The sequence below is a fragment of the Leptopilina heterotoma genome, unplaced genomic scaffold (assembly GCF_015476425.1).
Source record: "Leptopilina heterotoma isolate Lh14 unplaced genomic scaffold, ASM1547642v1 Lhet_67, whole genome shotgun sequence".
NCBI lineage: Eukaryota > Metazoa > Arthropoda > Insecta > Hymenoptera > Figitidae > Leptopilina > Leptopilina heterotoma.
The window spans coordinates 455,943-478,639 of record NW_025111155.1 but is presented as its reverse complement, the minus strand read 5'-3'; the positions used below and the strand labels follow the sequence as shown (position 1 = coordinate 478,639).

Genomic DNA, 22,697 nt, shown 5'->3' with positions numbered 1-22,697 from the left:
TCTTCGCAAAGAATTTTAAATTTAGACGAATATTTATATACGTATAATAATACGTAATAATAATAATAATATAATAATAATATAATAATAATATAATATACGTGGGGAAAAGGGTAGAAGTTTTGGGGTATTTTGGAGTATAGTTCATTTAACTATTTATTTTTCTTAATTAATTGAATAAAAAATTTATTACTAGGATGAATGCACCAGTGGTGGATCAAAATCTGTAAAAAAGCTAAAATATTCTATTTTTAATTGAAGTAAATGTTGTACAGAAATTTTTGTGACAAATTTAAGAGCCTTAATTGATCCACAATCGATGTAGTCATTTTATTAGTTTATAAATTTGTTTGGCGAAGAATTACCATCCCAAAGGACTAAAATTATGAGAGAATTTTTTTTATTAATCGGCTTGATTTATTTATCTAAAGTTTAATTGTATTTAATCCGTCTGAATAGTTAACGAACAAGACCTCTGGTGAAAATGCCTTACCACTTACATCCTCGGTTATGGTAATTAACAACGAGGTATTTATTGATCCCAAACGTGAGATTGAATACTCTCGATTCCGAAAGCGTCCTGAAGAAATAACAAGGCGATTGATGTTGGCTTTAGTTGGTAAAGACGAACTAAAAACGATGACCGCTCTTGGTCATTCAAGAAATGGAAGACAAGGCAAAGCGATCCCAGAAGATATTAGAAATGCTGTCTACAGTATGTATAAATTTATCTTAATACTTAGAAAAGATTCGAGGTGTCTAGTGATTCTATAGTTAAAAATTCCAAGGGTTTTCCCGGTTTACAAAATAATAAATATAAAATAATATAATAAAATAATAATTTGTTAAAATAAAATTTCAGTTTATAGAAATTTAACTACATGAAAATTCTGCAAAATAAGAATTAAGAGAAGTAAAAATTTGATCAAATAAACAATCCTTAAATAGAAATTTTTAAAAATAAAAATCTTAAAAAACTTTAATATATATAAATTTCAATAAAAAATTCTGTTAGATGAAAATTCCTTAAAGTAGATAATCTGTTATATTTAAAATTAAATAAATAGAAGTTTTATTAAATTGAAAATTCAACTAAAGAAAAATTCTTCAGTATAAGAAAATTCTACTCATTATATTTTTGTTCTATAAAATCTGATTCAATAAAAATTCGATCTCTTGGATAAAAAAACTTTTAAAAAATTATTATTTCTAGTTATATAATTTCATTTCGCGATTTTAAGCAAGAAATTAATTTGTAGAATAAAAAATCAATAATATTACTAATATTTTATTGTTAATTTAATTGATTTGTTTTTTCTTTTGCAAATATCTAAAAATTATTTTAAACAATCTTATATTTGAATTTAAAATTTTTTTAAAAAAGGTCTGGAAAACCTGGGAAAGCCATGGCATTTTAAAATCAGAATTTTCTGGCAACGCTGTTGAAAAATACAGTATTTAAAATGATTCTAAGTTTTCAAAAAATTTTATAGATTATGTTAAATTGAAGGCGAAAGGATTCGCATATGACAAATACATAGATTGTCTGAATAGTCAGTGTAATACTCTGCCGAATCCCAGAAAACGCAATAAAGAGAATGACAACAAATCTAAAAAAAATAGAGTCGAGTAAAAATGAAGATGATTTATCAGAAAATGAAAAAGAAAAGGCGAACAGGTATTTCATTTACAAATAATCTAGATATAATATTTCACAATAAGAATGATTAAAAATTTAATAATGGTAAATACCTAAGTATCTATTACAATGTGACTAATAAAATAAATTTTACAATAGTAAGAATTCAGAGGAAACTACAGACCAACCGGAAGGTAAAAAGAGAAAAGTGGACGAGTAAATTAAATGCCACGAAGTTTTTAGTTAAAAAATTAATATTTAATAAATTATATTTTTGAAATGATAAAAAAGTTATAAAGATAAAAAGTTAAATTAATAAAGACGTAATATACATTAAATAAAAACATTTGAGTCGCACGTTGATTCAAGCATTTGCCATATTATTTTTTATTATAAAAATTGAATAATCATGTTTTACATTATTTTATTCGCAATGTTCGAAAGCTGCCGTTTTTGAGGTGGAAAGAAGTTGGAAATTAAAGCTAAGGCGTTCCCAGACTTCAGCTGATCTTCATTTGACGGAAAGGTTGCAATGTTCGAAAGCTGTGGTTTAAGAGGTTAAAAGGCGTAGAAAAATGAAGCCAGGGAGTTCCTAAGCTTGTTTCTGTCTGCATTTTAAGAAAAAAATTGCAATTTTCGAAAGCTACAGTTTTAGTGCTGAAAAGGCGTTTGAAACGAAAGCCAGGGTGCTCCCAGACTTGTTTCGGTCTCCTTTTTTTAGAAAAAAATTGTAATATTCGAAAGCCGCGGATTTAGTGATGAAAAAGAGTTAGAAAACTGCAGCCAGGGTGCTCCCAGGCTTGTTCCGGTCTGCATTTTATAAAAAAATTACAATTTTCGAAAGCCGCGGTTTAAGTGGTAAAAAGAAGTTTGAAAAGTGAAGCCCGGGTGCTCCCAAGCTTCTTACGGTATTTATAAAAAAAACAATTTCAAAGATCAAGTCTCATTGTTTTGAAGGTGAAAAGGAGTTGGAAAACTGAAGCCAGTGTGCTGCCAGGCTTGTTTCGGTCTCATTTGATGAAAAAAATTGCAATTTTTGAAAGACATGGTTTTAGTGGTGAAAAGGAGTTGGAAAACTGAAGCCAGGGTGCGCCCAGGCTTCTTACGGTCTGCATTTTATGAAAAAATTGCAATGTTCGAAAGACATGGTTTTAGTGGTGAAAAGGAGTTGGAAAACTGAAGCCAGGGTGCTCCCAGGCTTGTTCCGGTCTGCATTTTATGAAAAAATTGCAATGTTCGAAATACATGGTTTTAGTGGTAAATAGGAGTTGGAAAACTGAAGCCGGGGTGCTTACAGGCTTGTTACATTCTTTATTCACCACGAAAATTTTTTAAAGTTCAAATCCCATTGTTTTGGAGGTGAAAAGGAGTTGGAAAACTGAAGCCGGGGTGCTTCCAGGCTTGTTACATTCTTTATTCACCACGAAAATTTTTTAAAGTTCAAATCCCATTGTTTTGGAGGTGAAAAGGAGTTGGAAAACTGAAGCCGGGGTGCTTCCAGGCTTGTTACATTCTTTATTCACCACAAAAATTTTTTAAAGTTCAAATCCCATTGTTTTGGAGGTGAAAAGGAGTAGGAAAACTGAATCCAGGGTGCTCCCAGGCTTGTTTCGGTCTCATTTGATGAAAAAAATTGCAATTTTTGAACGACATGGTTTTAGTGGTAAGAAGGAGTTGGAAAACTGAAGCCAGGGTGCTCCCAGACTATTTCCGGTCAGATTTTACGAAAAAATTGCAATGTTCGAAAGCCGCGGTTTAAGTGGTAAAAAGGAGTTGGAAACCTGAAGCCAGGATGCCCCCAGGCTTGTTACGGTATTTACCTAAAAAATATATTCAAAAATCGACTCTTATTGTTTTGGAGGTGAAAAGGAGTTAGAGAACTGAAGCCATGGTGCTACCAGGCTTGTTACGGTCTCCTTTTTTAGAAAAAATTGTAATATTTGAAAGCCGCGGTTTTAGTGGTGTAAAAGAGTTATAAAACTGAAGCCAGGGTGCTCCCAGGCTTGTTGCGGTCAGATTTTACGAAAAAATTGTAATATTTGAAAGCCGCGGTTTTAGTGGTAAAAAGGAGTTGGAAACCTGAAGCCAGGGTGCTCCCAGGCTTGTTCCGGTCTGCATTTTATAAAAAAATTACAATTTTCGAAAGCCGCGGTTTTAGTGGTAAAAAGGAGTTTGAAAAGTGAAGCCAGGGTGCGCCCAGGATTCTTACGGTCTCCTTTTTTAGAAAAAAATTGTAATATTGGAAAGGCACGGTTTTAGTGGTGAAACAGTGTTAGAAACTGAAGCAAGGGTGCTCCCAGGCTTGTTCCGGTCAGATTTTACGAAAAAATTGCAATGCTCGAAAGCCGCGGTTTAAGTAGTGAAAAGGAGTTGGAAAACTGAAGCCGGGGTGCTCCCAGTCTTGTTCCGGTCAGATTTTACGAAAAAATTGTAATATTTGAAAGCCGCGGTTTTAGTGGTGAAAAGGAGTTGGAAACCTGAAGCCAGGGTGCCCCCAGGCTTGTTACGGTATTTATCTAAAAAATATATTCAAAAATCAAGTCTTATTGTTTTGGAGGTGAAAAGGAGTTGGAAAACTGAAGCCAGGGTGCTCCCAGACTATTTCCGGTCAGATTTTACGAAAAAATTGCAATGTTCGAAAGCCGCGGTTTAAGTGGTAAAAAGGAGTTGGAAACCTGAAGCCAGGATGCCCCCAGGCTTGTTACGGTATTTACCTAAAAAATATATTCAAAAATCAACTCTTATTGTTTTGGAGGTGAAAAGGAGTTAGAGAACTGAAGCCATGGTGCTACCAGGCTTGTTACGGTCTCCTTTTTTAGAAAAGATTGTAATATTTGAAAGCCGCGGTTTTAGTGGTGTAAAAGAGTTATAAAACTGAAGCCAGGGTGCTCCCAGGCTTGTTGCGGTCAGATTTTACGAAAAAATTGTAATATTTGAAAGCCGCGGTTTTAGTGGTGAAAAGGAGTTGGAAACCTAAAGCCAGGGTGCCCCCAGGCTTGTTACGGTATTTATCTAAAAAATATATTCAAAAATCAAGTCTTATTGTTTTGGAGGTGAAAAGGAGTTAGAGAACTGAATCCATGGTGCTACCAGGCTTGTTACGGTCTCCTTTTTTAGAAAAAATTGTAATATTTGAAAGCCGCGGTTTTAGTGGTGAAAAGGAGTTGGAAACCTAAAGCCAGGGTGCTTCCAGTCTTGTTCCGGTCTGCATTTTATGAAAAAATTGCAATGTTCAAAAGACATGGTTTTAGTGGTGAAAAGGAGTTGGAGAACTGAAGCCAGGGTGCTCCCAGGCTTGTTGCGGTATTTATCTAAAAAATATATTCAAAAATCAAGTCTTATTGTTTTGGAGGTGAAAAGAAGTTAGAGAACTGAAGCCATGGTGCTACCAGGCTTGTTTCGGTCTCCTTTTTAGAAAAAATTGTAATATTTGAAAGCCGCGGTTTTAGTGGTGAAAAGGAGTTGGAAACCTAAAGCCAGGGTGCCCCAAGGCTTGTTACGGTATTTATCTAAAAAATATATTCAAAAATCAAGTCTTATTGTTTTGGAGGTGAAAAGGAGTTAGAGAACTGAAGCCATGGTGCTACCAGGCTTGTTACGGTCTCCTTTTTTAGAAAAGATTGTAATATTTGAAAGCCGCGGTTTTAGTGGTGTAAAAGAGTTATAAAACTGAAGCCAGGGTGCTCCCAGGCTTGTTGCGGTCAGATTTTACGAAAAAATTGTAATATTTGAAAGCCGCGGTTTTAGTGGTGAAAAGGAGTTGGAAACCTAAAGCCAGGGTGCCCCCAGGCTTGTTACGGTATTTATCTAAAAAATATATTCAAAAATCAAGTCTTATTGTTTTGGAGGTGAAAAGGAGTTAGAGAACTGAAGCCATGGTGCTACCAGGCTTGTTACGGTCTCCTTTTTTAGAAAAAATTGTAATATTTGAAAGCCGCGGTTTTAGTGGTGTAAAAGAGTTATAAAACTGAAGCCAGGGTGCCCCCAGGCTTGTTACGGTATTTATCTAAAAAATATATTCAAAAATCAAGTCTTATTGTTTTGGAGGTGAAAAGGAGTTAGCGAACTGAAGCCATGGTGCTACCAGGCTTGTTTCGGTCTCCTTTTTAGAAAAAATTGTAATATTTGAAAGCCGCGGTTTTAGTGGTGAAAAGGATCATAATAAATTACATACAACTCCCTATCTGTATTTTTTATATTTATTTTAATTTTAAAAAATTTCAAATAATGTTTTTTTAATATGAAGAATGCATCATAATAAATTACAATAAGTATATGACAAAGTACACATGGATTTCGAAGTAATGAAACAATTGTTATTTACCTTTTTTCAACCTATATGTGAATAATTAGATTAAATTTTGACTTGTATTTTGAATCTATTTATTTTTAAAGTTATGTTTGCTTTCCCACCTATTATTTTGACCTAATTTTGGCGTTTTATTTTTACTCCCTCACCTATAACTTTTAAACTAAGTTTGAGGTTATGTTTTTCTCTAAAGGGAAATAAATTTTAATAAAATTTTAAAAAATAGATGTCAGTTTATAACATCTTTTATTGATTTAAACTTACTATTAAATTTTAAGTCAAGCTTCTTTTAACCTATAGGTCAAAAATTTTATCAAATTTTAATATAAGGTAACGACCTCTTGAAATATCCTAATTAATTTGCTTTTTTAAAAAGTAGGTTAAAAATATGTCAAATTTGACCTAAATTTTGAGGAAAGGTCAAGTCAGAAGGAGTTTTCTCTAAAATTTTTATACGGTGTAGATAAAAACTGCTCTGAAAATTGAACTAAATTTTGAGGACAGCGGGAATTCTTCGTCAATTTTCTACGGTTAGGTCAAAATCTTTTAAAATTGACCAACATTTTGAGAGCAGAGGAGATTGTTTGTCAATTTTTTACCTGTAGGTTAAAACTACCCTTCAAATCGACATGAATATTAAGGACAGAGGGATTAGTTTGTCATTTTTTGACCTGCAGGTTAAATCTGCCATTAAAATTGAACTAAATTTTTTGAGCAGAGGGAATTGTTTGTCAATTTTTTACCTATAGATTAAAACTGCCCTTAAAATTGACCTACATTTTGAGGTCAGAGAGAATTGTATGTGAATTTTTGACGTTTAGGTCAAAACTGCCCTTAAAATTGACCTACATTTTGAGGGCAGAGGGAACTGCTTGTCATTTTTTTATCTGTAGGTTAAAACTGACCTTTAAATTGACATAAATTTTAAGGGCAGAGGGATTAGTTTGTCAATTTTTTACCTGTAGGTTAAAACTGCCTTTAAAATTGACCTACATTTTGAGGTTAGAGAGAATTGTTTGTGAATTTTTGACGTTTAGGTCAAAACTGCCCTTAAAATTGACCTACATTTTGAGGGCAGAGGGAATTGGCCCTCAAAATGTAGGTCAATTTTAAGGGCAGAGGGAATTACCTGTCAATTTTTTACCTGTAGGTTAAAACTGCCCTTTAAATTGACCTGAATTTAGGTCAAATGTAACTTGTTTCTGACTATGGACCTACCTCAACAGTGGGCCAACCATGACTATGTTCCCTTTACTATAAGGGGCCCTTATAAATCCTGACTCTGCGGCGGCGGCGAAATGTTTTTATATAATAGGGAGAGATATATTAGGGAATTAGAGTAAACCACCACAGTTTTAAACAAAATTTACATCCCAAGCAGAAATTAACAATTGGCGCAATACTGGCAGTCGTGGTTATAACAGTACTGACATTTGGTCGACATGATAACGCTTTTCCTCTTCCTTGCCCACCCCCTCGTCCTCTTCTTTATTTTCCACCCCCTCGTCCTCCTCGCCTTCCATCCTGATGTCCTCTTCTCCATCCTCCCCGTTTTCCACTATAACCTCTTTTTCCTTCACCTTCTTGACTTATATCACCTTCCTCTCCTTTACTTCTAGGATTCCTTCCATTCTCATAATTATTTCTCCTCCGATACCAATCCCTTCGACTCTTTCCACCCGCTTTACCTCTTTTTCTTCCTCTCTTTGCATCTAAAAGAAATAAATAAAAAAAAAATAAATAGAAAATAAATAAATAAAAAATAAATAAATAAATAAATAAAAGTAAAAAATAAATAAATAAATAAAATAAAAAATAAATAAATAAATAAAAAAAAATAAATAAATATAATAAAAAAATCGGGCAAGTGCGAGTTGCACTCGCATTAAGATCAAGGGTTCCGTACACCAAAATAAAACTCATTTTTTATAAAAAAAAATATATATAAGAAATATAATTGATTAATATTAACATATATAAACCTATTGAGCTGAAATTCGGTACACATATGTATTTTTATTACATATAGATTAAAAAAAACTATAACTATAATCCACATTAATATTAACATATATAAACATATTGAGCTGAAATTCGGTACACATATGTATTTTTATTACATATAGATTAAAAAAAACTATAACTATAATCTATATTGAATTCTTATGTTTTATTTACAAATAACAAAAAATATATATTTTACCTGATTAGACATAATATTTAAAATAATATATTGGATATAAACTAACAAAAGATACTTATATTATTAATTATAATAAATTTTTTATTTATTGGTATTTTGTCAATTTCATTGAAATTTATTTTAATTTAAAATTTTTTTAATATTTTATTTTTAAAAATCATTACTTTTTTCAATGATATTGTTTCCAAGATGCACCACGTGGAGGTAACCAATTCCCTCCTAATTCGCAAATATGTCCGTCAATCGGGTTCGCTATATTTTTCCTGTAATCTACACTTGAAACTTAAGATCCCTACCGAATTTTAGCTCATAATGTTGAGATTTGTAAAAGTTAACCGCAGGAACAGGGTCATTTTTAGCATTTTTTTCGAAAAAATTGAATTTCTTTCCCTCCTATTTTGCAAATATGTTTGTCAATCGGGTTCGCTATATTTTTCCTGTAATCTACACTTAAAACTTAAGATCCCTACCGAATTTCAACTCACCAGGTTGAGATTTGTAAAAGTTAACCGCAGGAACAGGGTCATTTTTTGTAATTTTTTCAAAAAAATTGAATTTCTTTCCCTCCTAGTTCGCAAATATGTCCGTCAATCGGGTTCGCTATATTTTTCCTGTAATCTACACTTGAAACTTAAGATCCCTACCGAATTTTAGCTCATAATGTTGAGATTTGTAAAAGTTAAGGAGGGGGGACAGGGTCATTTTTTGTAATTTTTTCTAAAAAATTCAATTACTTTCCCTCCTAGTTCGCAAATATGTCCGTCAATTGGGTTCGCTATATTTTTCCTGTAATCTGCACTTAAAACTGAAGATCCCTACCGAATTTCAGCTCACTAGGTTGAGATTTGTAAAAGTTAAGGGGGGGGGACTGCCCATTTTGCGTAGCTGGGACGGACACACGAGTGATTTTATAAGGGTTCCGTCAGTACACCTATGGTGTACGGAACCCTAAAAATAAATAATGATAAATAATAATAAATAATAACAAAAAATAATAATAATAATAATTATTGATAATAATATTTAGAGGCCTTTTACGGTTTTAAAGATGTTCGTTTATTACAAATAAATTGCTATAAATTGCTACAAGTTTCGACTTAATTAAGTCCTCATCAGGCAAATTTTAAATCTTAAAACGAACATAAGCAAATGAAAAACACATCTGTAATGAAAATCATTATAAGATATTAATTGTCACCAAAGAGAACAAATTTGAAAAAATTTAAAAAAAAACAAATTAAAAGAGAGAAAACTCACCTTGTGTTCAATCACATTAATAATCATATAACAAAAGGTTAAAATTTAAAATTTTCCCAAAAACCATGATGGTAAAAAAGTCCATGGTAAAAATATTCATGGTAAAAGCCATTATATTAAAAATCATGGTGAACGTTACAATGATCACCATGTGAGAAACATTCAAATTTTTAGGTTAATTTAAAAAAACTCCACAGATTAAGTTTAAAAATGATAAAGTAGGAATTATATATATCATATATCATATATTACGTTAAGCGGGAATTTAATTTAATTTAAATTTAAAAAATATATTTATTTTAATTTATTTATTTTTAATGTAAAGATTGTATTAATGGAAAATAAATTTTACTTAGTTTATCAATATCTGTATAAAAATTAACATGATTAGATTTGTTATTTTGAATATGTAGCATTTCTAGATGTTTTCTTTTAAATTCGTTAGTTTCTGTATCCAAAATTTTTACATTTTTGAAATCAAAAGAATGTTTAGTATCATAAACATGAGTAGACAAACCAGTATTTTTTAATTTACCAATTATGTCTCTTTCATGCTCTTTGATTCTATTAAATACGTGTCTTTTAGTTTCGCTAATGTAATCCTTCAAACAATTCCCACATTGCCTCTAAATATTATTATCAATATTCTTATAAAACGGTTCTTAAGCAATTTTATTAATAATAATAATTATTATTATTTTAATAATAAATAAATAAATTATATATTTTGTTATAAAAAATAATACTCGTTGAAATTTTCTGTGGAATTTGTAAATTAAAGGTTAATAAAGAATAACTTTTTTTCTGTTCCTCTTTATTTAACGATACGCTATTTTCCACGTTCGAATTCACCCATTGCCCACTCCAAACCATTCTATTTCTCTTCTTTTGTTGATCACGTTCATCTATAAGAGATAGGTGTATTACTTCACTTTACTTTATATTTATTTCTGATAATAATAAAAAATTAATTTCACTATTTAGCTACATATTTCAAAAAAATTTCTAAAAATTATTTTCCTTTTCCAATGTATAAAGAATATGTACTAAATTATTATTAACCAACAATTTTATATTTAAGAACTTACTGTTCTTTCTCTTATTCGTTTTATTATCCCTGCTTTCTGACAGTATGTCAGAGTCCATGAATATGTCATTTGCTGAAAAGAACAACATAATTATTTTTTTAAAAATAAGCATAGATTTCATTTGATTAAATTTAATTTTATCTACTTACTATTCTTTAATGATTCAATCTCCGCATTTAATTTGGAGATTTTCTCCTTAAGTTGTTCTAGTGTACAATTTTCGTCACTCATTTTCAGATTTAAGTAATCGCAAAGAAATAACACTGGTTACTGTAGGTTACTAATTAAGAGTTTCATTTGTTAATCTGACGTCATAAATTGAATTATCATTGCACATGAAAAAATAATGAGAGAGAAAGTAATTTTAAATTCTCATATATTTTTATACCTTTTACATAAACATATTAAACTATTTATTTAAAAATAAATTATTCAAGTTATAAATAATAATTTAATTTAGAAATTATAAAAAAAAATTTTTTTGAAAAATTGTAATTAAAATTTTTTTAAGCCCAGATGAAAATAATTCGTTTGGAAAACTAATCGAAAATTTTTAAAAAACATTTTATAGTAAACATAACATGCGAAATTAAGAAATTGAAATAAAAAATTATAATTAAAAAAAATTAAGTTAATTAAAATTTAAATATAATTTCTATAAAATTTTAATTAAACTATTTGAAAAAACTTCGTAATTCACTTAGTTATTGTCCAAAATTTTGGACAAAAAAACTAAATATTGTCCGCAGTTTGGAAAAATGATCAGAAATTTTTATAAAAAATGTTATACTTAACATCCTAGGTGGAAAAGTCGGAATTCGAAACTGGGAGGTTTCATTGTTAAAACTTTGTGTACGTGTTCAAGTATGTTTGAGCACTATAAATTTTTATTCTTAACAAATAATTGTTTGAATAATAATTAAATTCTTAATTTTTATTTGAAATTATATAAAGTTTAGTCAATTTCAAAATTGGGAATAAACTAGAACTCTCTGGGTGCATTTTTTAAAAATTTGTTAAATAGCAACAATAAAATGTTTAAAAATGGTTTATATCATTATTCAATTTCTCCTATTTATCTGTAATCGCATATAAGATTTAGTAAATTGCAAAGTTAGGAAAAAACTACAAACTTTCTAAATATTGTCTTTAATTTATTGATTTAATAATAAGTAAACCTAAAAAAAGAAAGTTGTCAAAAATTTTATAATTTTTTTGTTTATTAAAAAATTTTATGATTTTGCAATAATAGATTTTGTAAACAAATAGAATATGCATAAAAACAATATTAGAATACAGTATTTGTATTAACACATAATTATATAGATAAACATATTGATAAATTTTAATCTTTTTGGTTAATAAAAAATGATTTTTTAGCATATTTCTTCGCAGCATGTCACAATATTATAATTCTAACGATATTGTTAAGAAAATTCCCACCAGTCGTCAATTTACACCTGGGATTACATGGGGATATCCTAATAAATTACTAGAGGAATTTCTTCAGAAAAATTGAATGTGTAATTTCTGATCGTAGATATATTACCGTAGATATTCCATACGAATTTTTTGTATGGAATATTCTTATAGAATACTATACCCGTTTTATCGAATAAAATTACACGAATTTCTATCAAATTTTGAATTGCAGTTATTACCAAGATAAGAAAAAAGGGGAATATTTTTTATAAAAATCAGGAAAAAGTCAAAAAAATTTCAATATATTAATCGTTAACAATTTATTTAATTTCTTAAATTACTAAATTCAGTAAGAAGAAACATTATATAGTTTGTTTAAGTTATAAGTTTTTATATTTACTGAATAAATTTTATACTTACTATAATTAATTCATTTTTAATATTCAAATGTACTCAATAATTAAGAAATTTGAGAGAATTTTTTTTATCCGATTAAAAAACACAAAATTTTTATATTCAATACTATAACTATATTGCAATAATTTTACTTGATAAAAATCAAATAAACTACGGGAAAATACAAAATATATATAATGGTTATAAGAGGACATGAAACAAAAAATTGTATTTTTAAATGTTTATTATTCATTAAGTTATTAATTAATTATTATTCAAGGGTTCATTATTCTATTCTACTAAAAGTATATATTTTGAAAACAATAAAATATATTTATTATTATTTTTACTTTTATGAAATTGCTGAGATATATGGAAATAATAAATCATCTTACTGAATTCGATGAAATATTTTCTTCATGCCGCAGTTCTTGTAGAATTCTATTTCGTGTTGATTGTGAGTAATTATGAAAATCTTTATATCGACTCATTCTTAATTTTTAATTATAATTACTTCTGTTAAAATATACTTTTTATTTCATGCGTAAAAAAAAGAATTATTTTTTTTCTTTTTTTATTAGTGTCATTAAAAAAATATTTCACTTTTTATTTTCAATTTTATTTTTTTATATCATATGACACATTTGTCGTCGTAATGAAAAATCGTTTCTCAATTTAAAAAAGTGAAAAACAAAAAGGTTGAAAAATGAATTTAGGAAAAAAACTTTATTTTACTTTAATTTAATTATAGAAATATTTACAAAATTGAATATAATTGACAATTGAAAAAAGAAAAGCAAAAATATAAATAATTTTAAAATACCTGTGCATGGATAGATACATTTTTATTCAAATAAATTTGAAAATATTTAATACTTTTTTTGGTATTTTCACTGCATTGAATTAATGGTCAAACTTCAGTTTATTGACATGACATTCAGTGTAAAAGACTGATTACGAGAAACATGTCTTCAACAAAAAAAATGTTTTGCCTAATTTTATGGTGCGAAGATCAGTGTTATAGTGTGCACGAAGAATCAGAGGATTCAAAAAATATTCCCGATGGAGAGGAGACTGAAATATTCGAAGAAGGAGTAGCGTACAGGGCTGTAATTTTGGCAAGAAGTGGTAAATATTGTTTTATCAAAATGAATTTTTAAATTTAGTTTATCAATTGTATATTAAATAATTGAATAATAATATAATTATATTAATATATAATTATAATAATATAATTTAATAATAAATTATAAATAAAAATTGCTATGGTTTAACTTTTAGAATTATGTAAATTTCTTGATAAAATTGAATTAATTTTTTAAATTTTAATAAAATTCTTTGAAATAATTTCATTATTTTTAACACTTCTTCATGAAATGTAATTATTTATAGAAATTTTGCAATAAAATTTGTTTAAGAATTCAATTATTATATCAATACGATTTCGACTAAATTTTTCCAGAGAATTTTTCATTTTTTTAAAAAAAATGTGTATTCAATATAATTTCTTAATATAATTAAATTATTTTTTAAACCTTTAGTAAAATTGCTAAAACAAACAATTATTTATAAAAATTTGAATATAATTCTTTGAAGGATTCAATTAATAAATCTTAGCCTTATGAGTTCAATGTATAAATTGTCATTTTTGTAATTTCAAAATAAAAAAAATTTTATTACATTTTTAATTAATTGTATTTTGCAGTATTAAAAATTAGTCTTTCTACAATATTTTATAAATATTTTTATGTTCGAGAATGTTAAAATAAAGTTACAAATTGAATTGTAATTTCAGATTAAATACTATTTTCTTTATTTAATTTTTGTTATTTTTAATCTTCAAAGCATTATGTTAGAATTTCATTAATTTCAACATTTAAAACATTTTAAAATAGAAAAATTACAAAAAATTTGGGACACAAAAAGTAAAAAAAAATAACTTACTTAAAATTGCAATAAGATTACTGGAATATAACGATTATTAATATAGATTATTATTAAACATACTATTTACCCTTTAAAATGTTCTATTTTGTTAAATTATTTATTTTAATTTATTTATATTTAATTTGAATAAGTTTAATTTAAAATTTACTAATTAAAAATTCAATATTTTAGAAGACCGGAAGTAATTAATGTCTTTGGAAGTTTTAAAGGAAGGAAAAATAATAAATAATTTGAAAATTCCACCAAAAACTGCTTCGAAGAAAAACGATGTCATGTCAAGGAGCAAAAATTCGAAATAAGGAAAGAAATGCAGTTCAAAATAAAGTCAACGACGAAATAAACAAATTGAATTCGATATCAACTATGATTAGTGCGCATACAACTTCGAAGGAAAAGGGTAAATCATTATTAAAAAAATTTTTAATTTATATAGTTTTATAATAAAATTGTTTATATTCTTTGTTTTACAAAAATTATTTTAAAAGTAATGTTTAATAAAAATTCTGTAAAAAAATGGAAAACTTATAATAAAAAAAGCAAAATTAATTAATAATTAAAATACAATAACTATTAGATTACTAAAATATCAAACATATGTTCTAAAAAACTCAAATGATTACATAAATTATGAATCGAAACTTTTAGATAATTAAATAAACTTACAAATAATAATCTAGAAATATTTTTAAAGCAGGTAAATCGAGAAGAAAGAACGAGAAGGACCACGGAAATCTCAAGAAAAAATCAACATTCCAAACAGATGAGAATATTTCAGCTGGGAAAGACGAAAATTCAGCTCAAGTTCCTAAACCAAGAGTCTCAAAAGGTTATTTTGATTGCAAAATCTGTATATATCTGCATCTATAGTTTGTTTAATTGCATTTAATTTGAAATCAGATAAACAGGCCTTGGATATTAATTAATTTTTCAAATTTGGTTGCAACAAAATAACACATTTTAAAAATTTCAATGGAAAATTTTAAAGTGTAAAAATATTGTTTATTAACTAGTAAAAATTTTATTAATATATGTTATTGTAAAAAGTAATTCTTAGAATTTTCTCAATCTTACTTTATTAAATTCAATTATATTCAATGTTTTTAATTATACATATTTCCGTATTGAATACATTACACATTTCCGTTTTGAAGAAAATCCAATTATTTTAATAAAATTATATTACAATATTTTTGAAAAATAAATTTTTAAAAAGCTTTCTGGAAGCTTAAATTGTCTTCTTTATTGGAAATTTTCACTAGAATCTCAAGGAAAGATTCCGCACTTGGCAAACTAATATTTGATATAAATGTGAAAAATAATTACAAAATGTTTTTAAAGGAGGTAAGCCAGAAAGCAAGAAGAAAGAAGCTGAGTTCGACAACCAAGAACAAAGGGAAATTGCAAGTTCTCAAAGTGATAATTCAGAAAATGAAGATTCAGAAACTGAAATTGTTATCGAGGGTACAGAAGTTTTAGAATCCAAAATCGCGGAAGGTATTTATAAGAAAACTGTTAAATAATATCCATTCGCTTTATTTTTGAAATTATAAATACTTTGAGAATCATTTGTTTGTTAAAAAATTAAATATTTTTACAGGGCATGACTCGAACAAAAATGGAAGGGAAATTAACGTTAACTCAGGAAATAAAATTGCAAATTTGAGGGGAAAAAAAGGGGTTGAAATTCTTCAACCAAGTACCTCAAAAGGTAATTTTTTGCTTGACCTAAAAATCATAAAAATGATTTAGTTTTGATTTAGAGACATTTTTTTATCATAAAGAGAATTATTTACAAAATTATACAAGTGCTGAAATAAACTTTAATAATTACAGAATAACTAGAGAAACCAAGTTAAAGTTTGATTTCTCTACTACTTATTAAAATAGTAGTACTTATTAAAATAGTATTTAAAAAAAAAATAAATTGATTCTGGATAATAAAACATTTAATTGATATATTTTAATGATTAAAACGATTTAATTTTTTTATTTAATTTCGAAAAGGGGTCAACTCTGACAACTAAAATACCAATTTTTTCCAAGTCACTGTAAAATTTCAAAAAACCAAATTCAGCCTTTTTGAAATTCACTATTCAATTAAATCCTTAATCAAGGTGTCTACTAACCGGGAAATAGTCGGGAATTTAATTTGACCGAGAAAAATCGGGAATTTTATGTCAAACCGGGAATTTGTCATCAAATTAAAAAAATTGTTATTTTAAACTGTTTTTAAAAAATTGCTTTTTATTTCAATTTTTATAAATATTTATTCTGTTCTCTAAATTTGAATTAGTTGAAAATAATTAATTTGATAGTGAAAAATCAAACACTGATTCAAATATAATATGTAAATAAATTTTAAAAAAATTATTGAATTAATAGAAATTTTGTAAAATTCAGAACTGAAAATAATTAAATTTGTTAAAGAATTTCATTACAAACTTCTTAACGCAAAGAATTTTCAAAGTATTTTAATTTAATAATTGAATTTTATAAAGAGTTACATTTCTAAAGTATTAATATTTCTTAGGGACCAAGATTAATGATTAAAAATTTTATCAGTTAATTTAAAAAAACATACGCAATTAAAGTTTTTTAATGGAATCAATTTTTGCTTCTAAAAGCATTTTATAAAAATTATATTATTATTCAATATTTATAATTATAAAACTAATCTTAAATTTTTATTAATTTAAATTCTGAATGTTAAAATAAATTATATTTATTTATTCTTTGAACAAAATTAATTTTTATTACTTATTAAGTAAATAATTAATTATTACTGCTTATTATTTTCATATATAATAACATTCTCTCGAAGGATTAAATTACTTTTATAAATATATTTTTAAAAACTGGTAAAACTGTTTGTTACAATTATTTTCCAATTTAATTATTTTCTATCGTAAACTAAAATAATTAAAAAAACATTGTTGATAGAGAGAAAGAGAGGTAAGTATCGCCTGTCCTTTTAGTTTAGAGTAGGAGCGAAAGAGAGGCAAATATTATTATATCTATATATATTAAGTTAGTCTTTCCTTATATACTCTGTTCACAGTGAGAGAGAAAGAGAGGGAGGGAGGTATTGTCTCTCCTTTTAGTTTAGAGTAGGAGCGAAAGAGAGACGAATAGTTAAGAAAGTAATTCCCACTTTTTGGGTTTAGAAGGGGGTACCATGTTTTCTCCATTTTCCGTGTTAGGTAGAAAGAGAGGAACAGAATTTGATAGGGGAAGGAAAAGTTGGGAATTTTACTCTCAAGCCAAAATACGAAATGGGCGTCTTATTTCCTTATTGGCTAATTATTTTTCATTTTTCACTCACAGATAGATTAAGGAGTAAAAGAATGGCAGATCGAGAACGAGGTATGAGTGAGAGGTATAAATTTTATCGTTGTTCCATAAACCAAATGGACAATTTTCTATCAATTTTTGACTCTCGCCCCGCCTCCAGTTGTGAACAATCGCAAATATTTTAAAAAACTAATTCGTATAATTATTTAAGATTCAATTATCTTCGAACAATGGGTAAGGCTTTCTGAAGTGTACCGATGGTTTTTTAAGCCTGTTACGCGCTGTAAAAAAGACATGGAGCGTGCAGTTTCACGGGCGGTTGCACTGCCGCGTTACATGCGTTGAATTGGTTTCAATTTGTTAGTTAATGCTTTATTTATTAAGCATTTGACACATAATTTCGAAAATTTTAATTAAAATTAAATTCAAAATGGCGGATTTTTTATAGTGTCAAGAATACTCTCCTAAAATAATATTGCAAAATTCGAAGTAAAACAAAAATTATACATCCTTATTCTTCGCCATTTCAAAGATGTTTTTGTATGCGGATAAGCAATCGTATGATTTAAATGTTTTCTCATTTGCATTTTTTAAAAAAGACAAACAAAAATGTATTTGGTGTTGCTGATCAAAAATTAGATATAAAAATTTTCAAAATTTAAAATGGGGGATCCAACATGGCGGAAAAGAAAATTTTTTTATTTTAATTTTTTTTTCGTTTAATTTTTTTTTCGTTCACCATATTGTATCCGCCATTTTTAATTTTTAAAAAATTATGTCATATTCGTAATCAGCGACCCCAAAACCCCCCGTAACGATTTTCAAGCAAATTCAATGATTTTGAAAAAAATGTCCGCCATATTGGATCCGACATTTTGAATTTTAAAAATCTGATTCCATATTCGTAATTAGCGACCTCAAAAACCCCCTAGTAACGATTTTCAAGCAAATCCGATGATTTTTTTTTTAAATTTCAAAACTTATAAACAAAAACTTAAAATGCGTTTTTCTCAAAATGTCTTTTTTTGATCTGGAAAGAGTGATATCTCGAGTTCTTCTAAAGCGATTTTAAAAAATCAAAAGGCTTTTGATTCAGCGTCATCATGCCTATAAGTGAAACCTCAAAAACTGGAAAATTTCCAACTCTCTTTATTTTATAAGGGAAATTCTGAATAAAAACACCTTTTTTTGCATATTTTAGAGAAAAAGTACTCTAAAAAAAGGGGGGGAGAAAATTCCACTTTTTTGAGGTTCCACACCTAATGAAATATCTAACAAAGAGAATGCCACTTCGTTTTTGGTTTTATCTGTTATAGAAAGTTTGGAATCGATCTTACCACCGAGAATGGGCATTTTCAAAAATGGCGTATAGCGCCGCCATTTTGAAATAAAAATGAAAAATTTTTTCTTACAAATTCTTAAATAAATTATTTTTTACATGTAAAAGAAATTTTTTAAATAAATGTAATAGTTATTTTAATAATATATACTAAAAAAGCCTTCTTTTTGTCTGTTTTGAACACTCATTTATTTGTTCGACCGTATGAAAATAGCGATTTTTTTCCAAGGGCAAAAAAACAGTTGGTCCCATGCTTTTTTTGCCCAAGGTAAAAAAGGCCGCCATTTTCATACAAGTCGAACAAGTGAATGACTTTTACTCCCTGTCGTCTGCTATCTGAAATCGACACTTTTGTGCATTAGAAATAAAAAATATCGTATGTAATACGGGAATAAAGGCAGCCAATTTGTTCACGATGATTTTTGTGACAGGAGTGGAGGTCTCGGGGCGCCCTCGACCTCGACTCATGTCACAAAAATCACCGTAAACAAATGGCTGCCTTTATACCTTTGTTGCTTAATATAATATTTTTACAAGATTAATGATTAGGTACAATTTTATTGTGTCATTTAAAGAAAAAGAATAGATATTAATCTTATTTAAAATTTTTTGACAGTCTTTATTGTGAAAAAATTGATGCAATATACAAATTTTTATTTCGACAATTACACAATTACACCTCCATTTTTAAAATAAGGATTTTTTTTGCAAATGACCGACAAAATGGGCCCTTTTTATTTTTTTAAAGAACCAATGAAATCTATCAGTTTAATTATCGATAAATTAATAAAAACCGCAAATTCCTGGTAATGAGAAAATTATGAAAAACATGTTTCCCGACATGAATTTTTAGGGAAATAAGAATTTAATATAAGTGAAAAAAATTTTAATTTACTTAAAATAAAAAAACCTTTTCATTTTTACAACTCTTTTTAGTTCATTTATTTTATATTTTGACTGACTCGATTATAAGATTGCAAACTTTTTTTTTATATAAAGATACTAGTGCACCAATAGAACCTTTTGCGACAACGTCATCGAATTACGAAAAAAGTAGCCATGGTTCCTCGAAACGTCTAGAAAAGAAGAAAGAAAGTGCAAGAAAACTTGATATCTGCATTGCAAGTCTTAACTACCAAGACAGAAAATCTGGTATTTCAATAATTATAGAAAAAATTACTATTTACATAAAGAGAATAATTTAAGAAGGGAACTAGTCAAATTTTAACTTATTGAAATTATTACTGTTTGCCCCATACGCTCATTTTGAGTATAAATGTTAGTTTAAAAATAAGGTATACTACACATGGTTGTTTTGAAATTCTAAACAACAGTTTTGACAATCTTGCCATTTCGGAGATATTGACATCTGGACGGTTTGTCCCACTCTCCCCAAATATTATAATATTATTTTAATGATTAACCCATTAACGCCTAAAATAAGAAAACTCTTTGCGCAAATTCAACCTATACTTTTATGAATAAAACAGATTATATTTTATACCGCAAGTATGTTTCTTATAGGTATTGAGTGTGCTCTTTTCGATTCCGGGGTGAAAAAAAATAATTTCGTTTAAAACAAAAATTAAATATAGCGGTTTTATCTTTAAAAACAGAAAAGAAATTTCATTTTTTCAAGTTTGGTTATTTTTTTTACCCATTTACCCATCCAAATATTTGGATTCAGTAACCTCAAAAACATAAAATATAATGATATCTGGCATTAAAAGAAATAAAAAAATTTAGCAAAGTTGTGACACGAAAACTTTATTTTGACTACTCTGCTAAGGAGTTAAACGTGCGTGAATAATATTCAATTCTCATCCATAGAGGCACAAAAATTGTATACTTTTAAAAAAAGTAAATTAGAATGTAAAATTTAAAGATGGCGGACCAAATATGGCCTAAAATATGAAGGGAACTTTGAAAGGGGTGGTGACTATTTTTCAAAATACTAAAATGTAATTAAATTCGCCTAAGTTTTCCTACTCGAAGGCTTTTGGGGTCGCTGATTACTAATTTAATGTTATTTTTAAGAAATTCAAGATAGCGGATTTAATATATAGAACAAAATTTTTTAAAATTTATGCAATAAACCTTAATTTTGTCACTCGGGAATTTTTGTGGTTGCTGATTACGAATTCAATTTTAGTTTCCCATAAATCAAAATGGCGGATCTAATATGGAACAGAATGTTTACTTTATGCAATTAATCTTAATTTTGTCACTCGGTGGTTTTTAGGGTCGCTGATTACGAATGCGATGTTTGTTTTCAAAATTTCAAATGACTAATATAATATGGGAAAGAGAAATTAAAAAAAAATTTCTATACACGCTCGCTGGTCGTGAATCGACGCAAGTGCTAAAATAATTGTCAGTGAGCGCTCCTATGACATTTACAGCTAACTGACTGGTATTAGAACTCTCGAGTAACAAAATTAAGGTCAACTGCATAAATCTAAAAGAAAATTCTGGCATATTGAATACACCATTTTAAATTTATGAAAACTTACATCAAATTCGTAATCAGCGTCCCTAAAAACCGCCGAGTGACAAAATTAAGGTCCATTGCATAAAGTAAAAATTTGTGTTCCATATTGGATGGGGGGAGGGTCAAAAATTAATAAAAAATTGTCCTCGTGGTTTAGGGACGGCTTATACCTCGACTTATATCATGACTATTAATAAATCTCGGTGTCAATGTTTTGACAAAGAAGGAAGAATACTTCAATAAAATAATTCTTCTGATGTATAATTAATATATATAAAGTTTTTTTATCGCTTGACTGAACTAATCAAAACAAAAACCATTATTTTGTAATTTGACTTGCTTGGTACTTTGAAACGTCTGGCAACACAGCATTTCTTTAGTCGTGTTGCAAATGCTTGGTATGACTTGTTTACATTTAGTTTTGAGTAGAAAATTGTGTGCAATGTTTCCAGATGTTCAAACAGCTGTCCAATATACTGTATAAAACATGAAATTTTTTTACAAATTAATTTATTGCAACTCTCACAGGTACCTAATGACACTTTTTAAACAGATATTTAACCATTATATATCTGTCTCGTATTAAAAAATGTTTTATTAATTTCTTAATTTTAAGTACTTTGTGGTGAGTAAATATGTTTGAAAATGTACTCAATTCCCACAAAACTCAATGTTAAAAGTTAAAAACAAAGACGCTTATAGCTTTTTTCACAAGTCCCAACAGGTCTAAAAAATTTAACTACATTTTTTAAAAACTTTTATCTAACAGTGGTACAAATTTCAACAAATTGGTAATGTTAATTCTATTTGCGAAAAAACCTTTCTATTATCTTGGAAAAAATCTGTAATTACCTTAACGTTTTATAAACATTTTACAATATAGCTCAGTGTGTTAAATTTAATTTTTGGTTTTCGTGTTTTATGTTTTTTAATTCTTCAAAAAAAAATTGTAATCTTTTTCCAATATTTTAGAAAAAGAAAAAAACGAATCATAAGGTCTTACATTTTTATATACACACAATAAAATAAGGTCTTGAGTATCAAAAGACAGAAACAGAAATATCGCGCGCGCTTTAGCGCGCGTAGCTCTGCTAGTACTAAGTAATAAACTTACATGAAGTTTAATAGCCTGGTGTGCACATTTTAAACCTCCTCAAATTAAGTTAACCATATTTCCTCACATTTTTATCTTTATAATTAAACAAAAAATATTTTTAAAGGTGAAAGTATGAACTTTGATATTGAAAATAACCAAAATCGTCAAAGTCCTTCTGAAGGCGCGGCTCTATTTAAAAATTTAACTTTAACTTTATAA

At 27.8% G+C, this 22,697-nt stretch overlaps 1 protein-coding gene across 1 annotated transcript in view; it reads left to right on the top strand.

Moving 5' to 3' along the window:
* The window catches only part of LOC122510124, an 87,380-nt gene that overhangs the window by 40,866 nt on the left and 23,817 nt on the right, over nucleotides 1–22,697 (top strand). Inside the window, exons 2-6 of the mRNA XM_043624557.1 lie at nucleotides 13,326–13,442; nucleotides 14,433–14,658; nucleotides 14,956–15,087; nucleotides 15,600–15,755; nucleotides 15,859–15,969. Of these exons, the coding sequence (XP_043480492.1) occupies nucleotides 14,529–14,658; nucleotides 14,956–15,087; nucleotides 15,600–15,755; nucleotides 15,859–15,969 (529 nt within the window). The 5' untranslated portion in view covers nucleotides 13,326–13,442; nucleotides 14,433–14,528. The remainder of the gene's footprint in view (nucleotides 1–13,325; nucleotides 13,443–14,432; nucleotides 14,659–14,955; nucleotides 15,088–15,599; nucleotides 15,756–15,858; nucleotides 15,970–22,697) is intronic.